The sequence below is a fragment of the Odocoileus virginianus genome, chromosome 31 (genome assembly GCF_023699985.2).
Source record: "Odocoileus virginianus isolate 20LAN1187 ecotype Illinois chromosome 31, Ovbor_1.2, whole genome shotgun sequence".
Taxonomy (NCBI): domain Eukaryota; kingdom Metazoa; phylum Chordata; class Mammalia; order Artiodactyla; family Cervidae; genus Odocoileus; species Odocoileus virginianus.
In genome coordinates this window covers 27,530,059-27,542,560 of record NC_069704.1, presented here as the reverse complement: position 1 = coordinate 27,542,560, position 12,502 = coordinate 27,530,059, and the positions used below count along the sequence as shown (strand labels likewise).

Genomic DNA, 12,502 nt, shown 5'->3' with positions numbered 1-12,502 from the left:
GTAGGGACAAAAACAACATGGTTCTGCTTTGTTCTGCTACTCTCAAAATTAGAAATGTCCCTTCTCAGTTTATATGAGTGACTGCTGCCTTATTTTTCAACGGCACCCAACCCAGACTAAATTCAGCTGCCTTCACACCTCTGCAAAATAAAGCTCTGCAAAGCTCAAATCTGTTAGTTCCTTCCTAATCAGTTCAGTTCAGTTGTTCAGTCGTGTCCGACTCTGTGAGACCCCATAGACCGCGCAGCCCACCAGGCTCTTCTGTCCCTGGGATTCTCCAGGCAAGAACACTGGAGTGGGCTGCCATTTCCTTCTCCAGTGCATGAAAGTGCAAAGTGAAAGGGAAGTCGCTCAGTCGTGTTGACTCTTGGCGACCCCACGGCTTAGCCTCTTCGGTAAAGTTTTCCAATCTTTTCGTATTATTTAGCTATAAACTGCCCCTTAGCGGTGTTTTCACTGTATCCCAAAAAGACCCTACCAGGCTCTTCCATCCATGGGATTTCACAGGCAAGAGTAGTGGAGTGGGTTGCCACTGCCTTCCCCAGATGTTGTTGAGAGCTAAGTATTGTACGTGTCAGCAGCTGTTCTGCACTCTTTCATGCACAGAAGCTACTCTTTGCTCTTAAAGATTACACAGAAAAGGCAGTGTATAGGAAACACTGCTTGACAGCCTGAAGCGTACAGCAAGCAGACCAGTAAAAACACGTGTCACGATCCCCAGGATCCTGAAAAACCCCGGCACCAGTGGCAAGACAGTGCCACCACCCCCGCCTCAGCATCGTATTGTTACCTACCCTGGACTGTTCTCTGTCAAATCAGGCAGAACTAGAAATCCCAGAGGCTTCTGATCCTCAATAGCCATTACAGATTTTGATCTGGGAAGTTGCTCAAACCTTGTAGCCTGGCTTGTATTTCCAGTGTGGTACTAGCAGGGCTTTATAGGAGGCCCCTGAAATCTACCTGGTTTGCCTGTTTGGAGACATCAACCTCTGTGCTATCTGTGCCAGAAAGGTCACTTTCATGTCCAGGACCTGCCAGCTACAAAGGGGCTTCCATGAGACAAACACTTGGCTTGGAGACTCAGGATAAGATATTGCTCAGCCTCCTACAGAGATTAGACACTGCATTTTGCTTTTTCCAAGGATAAGTCACCAAAACATATGTTGTAAATTGAAAAATAAAGGCCCCAAACCCTCACTTCCATTTAAAATCTGTGGATATAAAGCATTAGTTCAGGAAATAAAGTTCCACAATTGATGGCAAAGTGGCTTCTGTTGCATGCTTAAGTATGATTGCATCTTTTCAGTATAATTTTCTATACTTATTTTTTCCTGTATCTTGTGACTACGGTTTGTTTCTGTGCTGTTCCAATAATTTTGACATGAAAATATTATACTATCAAGTAAAAAACCCCTTTGTCTCATCACTCCATTTGATTTCATCTCACCTACTGCTGAAGCATTTACAGGTACAGTCATGCCTTCACCACTGATGACTGCAAGTTTCCCTTAGGAATATGGAGGGGCCTCTTGAGAATTGAGTTAAATATTTTCTTCCTATTAAAATTTCTTTTTTATTGGAGTATGTTGCTTTACAATGTTGCTAATTTCTAATGTACAACAAAGGGAATCAGCTTTGTATATCAACCCAAGTGACAGACATTCCCTCCTTTGGGAACCTCCCTCCTGCCTCCCCATCCCATCCCTCTAGGTCATCACAGAGCACCGAGCAGAGTTTCCTGGAAATAGATGGGGAAGTGGAAACAGTGGCTGACTTTATTTTTTGGGGCTCTAAAATCACTGCAGATGGTGATTGCAGCCATGAAATTAAAAGACACTTACTCCTTGGAAGGAAAGTTATGACCAACCTAGATAGCATATTAAAAAGCAGAGATGTTACTTTGCCAACAAAGGTCCATCTAGTCAAGGCTATGGTTTTTCCAGAGGTCATGTATGGATGTGAGAGTTGGACTGTGAAGAAAGCTGAGCGCCGAAGAATTGATGCTTTTGAACTGTGGTGTTGGAGAAGACTCGAGAGTCCCTTGGACTGCAAGAAGATCCAGCCAGTCCATCCTAAAGGAGATCAGTCCTGGGTGTTCCTTGGAAGGACTGAAGCTAAAGCTGAAACTCCAATACTTTGGCCACATGATGCTAAGAGTTGACTCATTGGAAAAGAACCTGATGCTGGGAGGGACCAGGGGCAGGAGGAGAAGCGGGTGACAGAGGATGAGATGGCTGGATGGCATCACTGACTCGACAGACATTAGTTTGAGTAAACTCCAGGAGTTGGTGATGGATAGGAATGCCTTGTGGGCTGTGATTCATGGGATCGCAAAGAGTCGGACACAACTGAGCGACTGAACTGAACTGAACTGAACAGCAGTTTCCCACTAGCTAACTGTTTACACATGGTAGTGAATATATGTCACTCTAGTCTCCAAATTTGCCTCATCAAGCTCAATCTTATCTCAAGGTCCTTCTCAAAATTCTCCACTGACCTTGAAGATGAGTTCTCAAACTCTGGCCCAAGTCATGCCCCTCAAAACTCTGTAACCTGGCAGGTGGCTATCTACTACTTGAAATGGTGTCTTTTTAAGGTTCTGACATAAGCGCTGCTAAAGAATGCAAAATTTCATGCCTTTTGCCCATGATTAGGGCCAAATCACCTGCTGATCTCTACATCTTCTTTCATCAGAGAGGTCACCATGAAGTGATTCCTGTACACAAGAGAACTCAACATGCAGTTCCTGTGTTAAAAGGCATTAATGGAATCACCTTCAGTATAGCAGGGAAACAGGACTCAGGGCAGTAGTGACTATAGAGGATGCGTGTGTGTGTGTTGCTGGTACTATCTTAAAGTGTGACTTCTGTCTAGAATATTTATACATCTGCTGTGTAACTCCTACCCTGGATACAAGAACTTGTAACAGAGAACCCAAGTGACAATATTCCAGTGTAGCTCAGGCTTCTATCAGAGAGAAACTCTGGGGGGAAGGGGATAGATGGTGGTGATTTTCCTACTTTTGTGGAAAAGCAATTTCCTGGGAATTGGACACTTAGAAAACATTTTTGGCTGAAGTACATAGGCCAGTGCACAGATCTGAAGCTTCCAAATTTCAGGAATTGTATCATCAGATAAAAAGTAATGCTTCAAGAGTATGAGGAACTCCCACCTATATCAAGGCTGAATCTCCTTTAGGCCTAATGTATTTTTTATTATCAGCTATAATTTTGGCTTAAGCTCTGTTTTTAATAACAGTAGTAAAATAGATAATGGTTTGTTGTTCAGTTGCTAAGTCAAGTCTGATTCTTTGCTATCCCATGGACTGCAGCACACCAGACTTCCCTGTCCTTCACTGTCCCTCAGAGTTCACTCTAACTCATGTCCACTGAGTTGATGACCCCATCCAACCATCTCATCCTCTGTCGCCCTCTTCTCCTCCTGCCCTCAATCTTTGCCAGCATCAGGGTCTTTTCCAATGAGTCAGCTCTTTATATTAGGAGGCCAAAATACTGGAGCTTCAGCATCAGTTCAGAACCTGAATATTCAAGGTGGATTTCCTTTCAGAATGACTGGTTTGATCTCTTTGCTGTCCAAGGAACTCTCAAGAGTCTACTCCAGCACCACAATTCAAAAGATAATGGTTAGTTATTACTTTTAGCTCATTTACTCTGTGCCAGGCATTGTTTATGACACACACATTGTTTATGGCTGACACAGATTAGCTCAGAAAATGCCCTCAAGAAGCATTGTAGGTATTACCATCATTATGCATCCCTCACAAATGAGGAAACTGAGGGATATAGAGGGAGAACTGTCTTGCCCAAGGTCACACAGCCACAATGGAGGGAGAAGGGAATAAACACACAAGTAGTAAAGCCAGTGAGCCATGTGACGAATTCAGAATCTGAGTCCCATAATATGCTGGAGATCCAAAATTCACTTTTATAATCTTTAAAATCAAATATATTGACGTGTAATTTATATAAATATGTGGCTCAGATAATAAACAATCTCTCTGCAATGCAGAAGACCTAGGTTTGATCTCTGGGTCAGGAAGATCCCCTGGAGGAGAGTATGGCAATCCCCTCCAGTACTCTTCCCTGGAGAATTCCATGGACAGAGGAGTCTGGCAGGCCACAGTCCAAAATCAACTAACAACTCTCAGTTACATTTCAGATCATTAGAAAGCCAGAAAAAGCATTGTTCCTATTCTTAAATAAGAAGATAGCTGGGAAGAGTTTCAATTAACAACTTTCTTTTTTACTACATCAGATATCTGAGATTATGGGGCAAAAAACCAGTCCACAGTCTGGAGAGATAGGTAGCTGCAGGGACAAACAAGAACTCAAGCAGTTGTTTAACTGCGACAGAGAATGCCAGCCACCATATAAAATGACTGTAAAAGAAGCTAAATAACATGCAAGATCAGAAGGTTAGTTCAGAAGAGAGAGAAATTACAGCAAAATTTAAATGCTGGAAATAAAAAACACAACAAATGAAGAATGCCTTTTAAAGGATGGATTATCAATATACTTGATACAACTGAGGAAGGATTCAGTGACATTGAAGAGAGGCAGAATACAAACACATTTATATAAATTTGTATGTGTGTAGGCTTCAACACAATATTTGTATTAGTGACCCTGAGATAATACAAAAGTACACAGAAAACAGGGTTTGCCTTTGTTGAAAAAAGACAGCTTAGTAAAAATGGCAACAAGAGAAAAGAAATGTGGTATAGGATTCCAAATTTTCAGATACTTCCTGTGAAAGGTTTATTTGTTATTAATATACATGTAGATGAAGTATTAATATACATAGCTGATCAGAATAGTTACTAAATAAGGGGTACATAATTCTATTACAATGCTGTAGAGTTCTAGGATACATACAAAACAAACATTGAAGTGGCATGCACATACAAACTGATGTAGACAACAGAAAACTCAGAAGATATTCACATATATTCAACACTGTGTAGCTTATACCATTTATTTCTTATTTTTAAAAATCTTCTTATTCTAGTAAATGTCCATGAACCAATACTGTTATAGTTCATTAAATGTCTCAATATTATGCAAGGAACAACAGTTTTGATTAACATAAGGCTATTATTAACTTTCTCAAACTGATAAATTTTTCCCTCATTAACAAACTCTGAGTGATATTAAACTTCGACGACTCATTAAAAGCTTTGACACATTCACAGCTCAATTATCAGATATTCAATGAGACTTCATTTTTTGGGTAATGGATTACCTATATATGCAGTAATATTAGATATCTTCCCCTGATACTCACCTGATTGACGAGGAAGAGTTATGGACAAAAGCTATGGTCATTCACAGGATTTGCTAGGTGTTTTTCCTGTGTGATATTTCTGATATACTACACTGAGTTCACATGTCCACAGAAATCATATTCATAGGTTTGATGAGTATATGTCAGTATTAAGTATACTCGAACCTGCAGAAGCTCAGCAAAGAACAAGTCTATTTCCTCATAGCAAAAAGTCTGTGTACACGCAGGAGAAAATTCCATTCAATATTTATTCTTTGGCCCTGTTTCTTTCTATTTTGTACTCTTTCATCTTCTGTGCATAAGCCCCTTGGTTTTTCTGGGGGTAATAATCACTGCATTCTGACAAGGGACAGGAGAAAACATTAAGAACTTGAGAGATGTATTTAGTAAGACCTGTCATTGACCCCTACATTTCACTATCCAGAGGTTAAAAATATGATTTCAAGTTGGATGACAGTAGTTGAGAAATTTAAGCTAGGTGTGGCATTAGAAAAAGAGGAAATGGTTATTGGTGAACAATGAATATGTCATTATGTCATATATCATATGACATATGTCATCATATGTCATATAGTTATTACTCTTGTGTTAGTCAAATTGAGGTTTGACATAGTAGGATTCCCCACATCCATTACCTTGTTTTCTTGTCTGCTTTAATATACTGTAAGGTCTCTACCCTTTATGTTATTTTCTGCTTATTGAAAAAACTGGTGTTTGACTAACATTTACTATCACACACTTACTCCATTCCCAATTTCCTCACTGTTAGATTTCTCTGATGATGAATGAATTTTGATTTGCTGGGACAAAGTTTTGACATATTCATTACATTCCCAGAGTTCTTCTGCAGTGTGAGTTTTCTAAGGATTGAATGCCTAGAGTATTTCTTGTATTATTTTAGTTTCTTTACTGGGTTGCATTCTCTGATCTACAATGAGGACTACACTCAAGATGAAACTGCCCATATAAAATATATTCCAAGAAATTTGCTCATGTTAAGTTCTCTGATGTTGAGTGAAGCTAGTATCTTGCATAAGAACTTTCAAGTTTTTATTATATTCATAGGAGTTCTCTCATATGTGTTTTATTTTGTATTATGAGACTTTATTTTCAGCTCAGAGTTTTTCCATCTTAATTATGTTTATATTTTTATTTCCCTGTATGGGCTTTCTGATGTTCTCTAAGGCTTGATTTTTGACTGAAAGTTTTTCCACAATGATCACATTTGTAGGGTTTCTCTCCAGTGTGAGTTCTCTGATGTACTCTGAGGTTTGATTTCTGGCTGAAAGCTTCACCACAGTGATTACAATTATACGGTTTCTCTCCTGTATGAGTTCTCTGATGTTTTCTCAGGATTGACCTCTCACTGAAAGATTTGGCACATTCGTTACATTCATAGGGTTTCTCCCCAGTGTGAGTTCTCTGATGTCCTCTAAGATTTGATTTCTGCCTGAAAGTTTTCCCACACTCATCACATTTGTAGGGTCTTTCCCCAGTGTGAGTTCTGTGATGTACTCTGAGGTTTGACTTCTGGCTAAATGCTTCCCCACAATGATGACATGTATAGGGTTTTTCCCCTGTGTGAATTCTATGATGTCCTCTGAGCTGTGATTTCTGACCAAATGCTTTCCCACATTCATTACATTTATAGGGCTTCTCCCCTGTATGAGTTCTATGATGTTTCTTTAGGCCTGACTTCAGTTTGAAAGCCTTCCCACATTCATCACATTTATATGGTCTTTCACCTGTGTGAGTTCTCCGATGATTTCTCAGCCCTGACATATGGCTGAAAGATTTTCCACATTCATTACATTCAAAGGGTCTCTCCCCTGTGTGAGTTCTTTGATGTACTATGAGGATTGATTTATAGTTGAAAGATTTCCCACATTCATTACATTCAAAAGGTTTCTCTCCTGTGTGAGTTCTCTGATGTATTCTTAGTCCTGACTTTGCACTGAAAGCTTTCTCACATCCATCGCATTTATAGGGTTTCTCTCCTGTGTGAGTTCTCTCATGTTTTCTTAGACGTGACTTCTCACTGAAAGCTTTCCCACATTGAGGACATTCAAAGGGTTTCTCCTCCACGTGACTTTTCTGAGGCTGAATCAGGCATGAAGTTTTAGTGCAGGATTTTCCACATTCATTACACTCATAGGGTTTCAACATTATTTGAGTTTTCTTATGCACATTGCAAGTTGACTGGTAACCCAATGTTTCTGTACATCTGCCGTAGTCAGAGGACTGGTCTATTGTGTGAATTCTCTGATGCACTGGGAGGGTTGAATTATGGCTGAAATTCTTTCCATATTTAAAGGATTTCACCCCTATATAAAATTTTTCCTGTTCTTTAATGTGTAATTTTTGGCTGAAAGATTTCCCTTCTATGTCAGTTTTTTGAGTGATCCTACTAAAGTTATTTCCATTTTTAGTACATTCATATTTATTAAACTCATAGTGACTCTTCTCCTCTGGATGACTGCTCTGAGAAACTATCAAGGTTGATTTCTCATGTTGGTTTTCCCCAAATTTATTGAATTTATAAGGTTTCATTTTTGGGTGGGTACTCTTAGACATAACAAGGGCAGTCTTTTCAAGAAAATATTTTCTACATTCATTATATTCAAAAGCTTGCTGCAGAGTCTGAATTGTCTGATGCTGGATAACTTTGTCTTTATGTCCAAAGGTTTTCACATTTTTATTATAAACCAAAGAATTCTCTCCAGTATTAGTTCTGCCATCCTTAATGCTGAGGAGCCAATTCTCACAAACATTAGGCACATAAGTCTTCTTTCTTGAATACTGACAGTGTGGGGCCAGTGAGCTAAGAAGCAAGTAAGTAGACCCTGTAGTGTCAAATTTACAGGGGATTGTTTCTGCAGGAAAAATGTTTATGTCCAGAGTACATGGTTTTCCTGATATTTCTTGTGCCACAGTCAATGATTTGTTGATGAATAAAACTTGCCTCAAATGTTTGCCTTGGTTTTCTAGGCTCTCCTCTAAGAGTTCATCAGGTTGGGATTCTTCTAAAAATGAGAAAATTAAAAATATTTTATGATATTTAACACACTTATGAAATGAGATTTATATACCTATGCCCCATTATGTGTTTGACTCCTTGGTGTCTGGCTCAGTTTCCCCAAAATAATGTAATTTCAAGTTTATAGTCTCTCTTCTTTTGTTGTTAAAAACTTTTTCTACTGGAAAAAGAGAGAGCAATCTAGAAATGAAATTACACATATCTTCAGTAACTTAAAGCATAATTTTCAAAACGGGGAAAAGAAGAGGATATAAAGGAAAGCAACAATTAAGAAAGGAGGATATATTTAAGAGAGCTGAATCCTGGGAACAGAGAAACAAAGACTGGAATGAATTCAGCAAGAAGTTTGCTCTAAGTAGACAACAAAAAGTATCAATGGAGAATTGCTTTTAGTGGCTTTACTGAGATAGAGTTTGCATTAGGGAAGCACACCAGTGACTATATTCACAGTGAAACAGAGTACAATGGTAAGAAAACCACTAGTCTGTATGTTTCCAACTGGAACCCCACCCTGGTCTGGGAACTAAGATTCTGCAAGCTACATGGTATGGCAAACAAACAAACAAGAATCGTGACACCAACTTTCTTACATTGAAAGAGAGAATCAGAAACATAAACATATAGGTGGAAGTGAGAAAACTGATGAGAGAGTAATTTTTCTGCCTCTGTTGGAGTTACCCCTCTTTCCTGGTTCTAGTGCCTTGGTATTATATCAGGGTTGTTCAGTAGTGAATCCCTCTTAATCATCAAATCTTTACTTTCCTTTTTTTCAATTTGTTCTCTTATATCCCCCAAACCAGTCTTGCTCCTGTCCAATCTTTAATTTCCATCTATTTTCCCACATATCTAGTCTTTATTCACTGCAAGATCTTAAGGACTGTGTTTCAAGTTGGCCCTAGAAACCTTGTAAGTATCCTTTTTTTAAATTTATTTACCACAAATTTCCTGTGCATATTTGACTGCTACTGTCCTCTTGCTACCCACACTCCATGTAAAAATGTCATGCCCATGCTAAAAATATTTGAAGGCTTTGGCTATACTACCTTAGGTACCAACAGATGAAAGATTAAAGTGATGTAATTCAGAAAAAGAAAGTTTTACACTAACTATATGCTCATTATGTGTTCTTGCTACCAATCCTCTTAGCATGAGCATGCATGCATACTCAGATGTGTTTGATTTTTTGCAAGCCCATGGACTATAGCCCACCAGGCTCCTCTGTCCATGGAATTTCCCAGTTAAGAATACTGGAGTGGGTTGCCATTTCCTTCTCCAGGGGATCCTCCTGACCCAGGGATCGAACCCACGTCTCCTGTCTAGTACACATTATTTTCTGCTCTAATTCTTGATAGAGTATCAGTCCTCATTAAGTGGTTCATTTCCAACAATAACTTCATACTCACATTCTTTCCCTAAATTATCCTCCATTCTAGCCTTAGAATTATTGAGAACCTAGGTACCCTTCAGGCAGGGCACACTATTTTCCCAAATTTTAACAACAAAAAACAAACTTTGTAACATCCTTCTCACAAATTTAAACAATATTTATTTAAAAATCTTAAAGAAGCTACTACCTATATATCATTCACTTTATAAAGGGATAAAAGCACCCATATCTGTGACTTTATAGTAAATACCCATCACCAAAATCAAGAGGCATCTTAAAATTGAAGGAAAATCCATAGTTAAATGAGAAGCATTTTCTCTTTCTTGGTTGTACCTAAAATAATAGTTCACCTTTTAATCTATAGCACCATATATATGCTTTATGAAGCTTTGTTCACTTTTTCAAAATAAAACCTTCACTGTGATATTCTTTGCATCCCTCTATAATATAAATTTAGAGGTACATAAAAAGCTTCATGTCTAAAATTTACCTAGAGTTCTTTCACATATAAGGGCTCAGATGCAATAACAACCCATACCTGATGATTCCAAAGTCATAGAAATTTACATATTTACATTTGTGGACAGTGTTTTCTGAGTGAATCAATGTGAAATACCTCTCTCCACCTGACTTTGGAATCAGCCTACAATATTATTATATAATATTTATTATGTGACAAGTGCCTAGGCAGGAAGAGTGAAACACAGACCATTCTTCTTGGGAGACTGTAATCCAGGTGAGGAACTCTCAGTAACTTATGCTATCTGGCACAGAATCTCATTTTCTTTAGACACATCCATCACATGGGTTAAGAGTTTACAAAAGTAAGAGATCACGTATAGACTAAAATATTCTGAGATGTTATGATATAAGTAGGACTCTGAGCCAAAATTTAAAATGAGTAATAGTACTTTCTTCCCTTTTTCTAGCTGAGGTTAGCTATTTTATTTGCTTTTATTCCAAGAACCATCGGCTTTATGACTTACAACTATAATATTTTATCTTTATTGCATCTTTTGGTTTGCTTAGTTTTCTTCTAAAACTTTATTGCTTTTAAAAACAAGTATATGAGGTGAAAATAGTTTCCTCTAAGCATTGCTTCATCTACAGCTCAAAGGGTCTAATAATCATGCTTTTCATTAAAAAAAAATTTCGGCATATCGTACAATTTTAACTTTGAAGAATAGGTTTTTAAAGATATATATATATATATTCATTATTAATTTTAAGATAGAAGAATTTAAAATTTTCTCATATTGTGTGCAATTTTTAGTGTTATATAACAATATCTTTACTTTGTAGCATTTGCCTGAAATAACTTTGCTAAGTTACTTCAGTCGTGTCCGACTCTTTGCGACCCTAGGGACTGTAGCCCACCAAGCTCCTATGTCCCTGGTATTATCCCGGCAAGAATACTGGAATGGGTTGTCATGCCCTCCTCCAAGGGATCTTACCCACCCAGGGATGAAACTACGTCTCTTATGCGTCCCGCATTGGCAGGCTGGTTCTTTACTGTTAGCGCCACCTGGTGCCACCTTTACATTTTATCAGTGTTCTAAGGTCATTTAAAAGGAAGTTTATTCTTTAAGAATAGTTATGTAGTGTGTTTGCATAGCTTTGTTTTCAGAACATATTAGATTCATCTTTATAAAATATGCTATTTATATTTCTAGACAAGATGTTGGTAAGCTTTTTCTGTGAAAGGCCATAGAGTTAATGATTTAGGCTTTACTGGTTATTCAGTCTCTATTGTAGCTATTCAAGTCTGCCTTGTAGCTTGAATACGTAAACAAATGGATGTTGCTGTGCTCCGATAAATGTTTCTTTGCCAAAACAATCAGTAGGCAGGATTTGGCATGGGGGCCACAGTTTGCCAAGCACTATTCTAGATTCCTGGAGAAGGAAATGGCAACCCACTCCAGTACTCTTGCCTGGAAAATTCCATGGATGGAGGAGCCTGGTAGGCTACAGTCCATGAGGCTGCAAAGAGTCAGACATGACTGAGCGACTTCACTTTGTTACTTTCTATAGTTCCTTTTGGAGAAGGAAACGGCAACCCTCTCCAGTGTCCTTGCCTGGAGAATCGCATGGATGGAGGGGCCTGGTGGGCTGCAGTCTATGGGGTTGCAGAGGGTCGGACACGACTAACTAACACACATACACACACACACACACACACACACACACACACAGTCCACAGGCTGTGAAACAAAATTAGAGAGGCATATTAAGGTTGACTATATCTAATGGGTTCTTGTTTCTCCTTATAACTCTAGCAGTTTTTTGTTTTATGAATCGTGATGACAATTTATTTGGTGTACTAATATTTTGAACTTTTTTGTATCCTTTAAAAATTATCTTCTTTAGCATTATCAAAGTGTCCTTTTTCCACCTGTTTTTGACCTGAACTGAACTTTGAAATAAATAAACACTGAGTTGCTTTTATGTTTGCTGGCTTAATAATTCATGACTGCATTTTCAAACTTCCTATTTTGTAGATGAACTCTTTGATGGGCTTCCCTAGTGGCTCAGTGGTTAAGAATCTGCCTGCCAAGCAGGAGATGCAGATTCGAGCCCTACAGTGGGAAGATCCCTTGGAGAAGGAAATGGCAACCCACTCCAGTATTCTTGCCTGGGAAATCCCATGGACAGAGGAGCCTGGAGGGCTACAGTCCATGGGGTCGTCAAAGAGTCAGATATGAATTAGTGACTAAGCAAGAACAATCTCTTTGATACAATATGATAGCCTTTTCTCTTAACAGGTGTATTTAATT

At 38.5% G+C, this 12,502-nt stretch overlaps 1 protein-coding gene across 5 annotated transcripts in view; it reads right to left on the bottom strand.

Moving 5' to 3' along the window:
• Positions 1-4,753: 4,753 nt before the first annotated feature.
• Positions 4,754-12,502, bottom strand: part of ZNF782 (zinc finger protein 782) — a 64,075-nt gene continuing 56,326 nt past the window's right edge. For all 5 annotated transcript variants that reach the window (XM_070459478.1, XM_070459477.1, XM_070459476.1 and 2 more), the window contains one exon: positions 4,754-8,327. In XM_070459478.1, the coding sequence (XP_070315579.1) occupies positions 6,454-8,327 (1,874 nt within the window). In that variant the 3' untranslated portion in view covers positions 4,754-6,453. The remainder of the gene's footprint in view (positions 8,328-12,502) is intronic.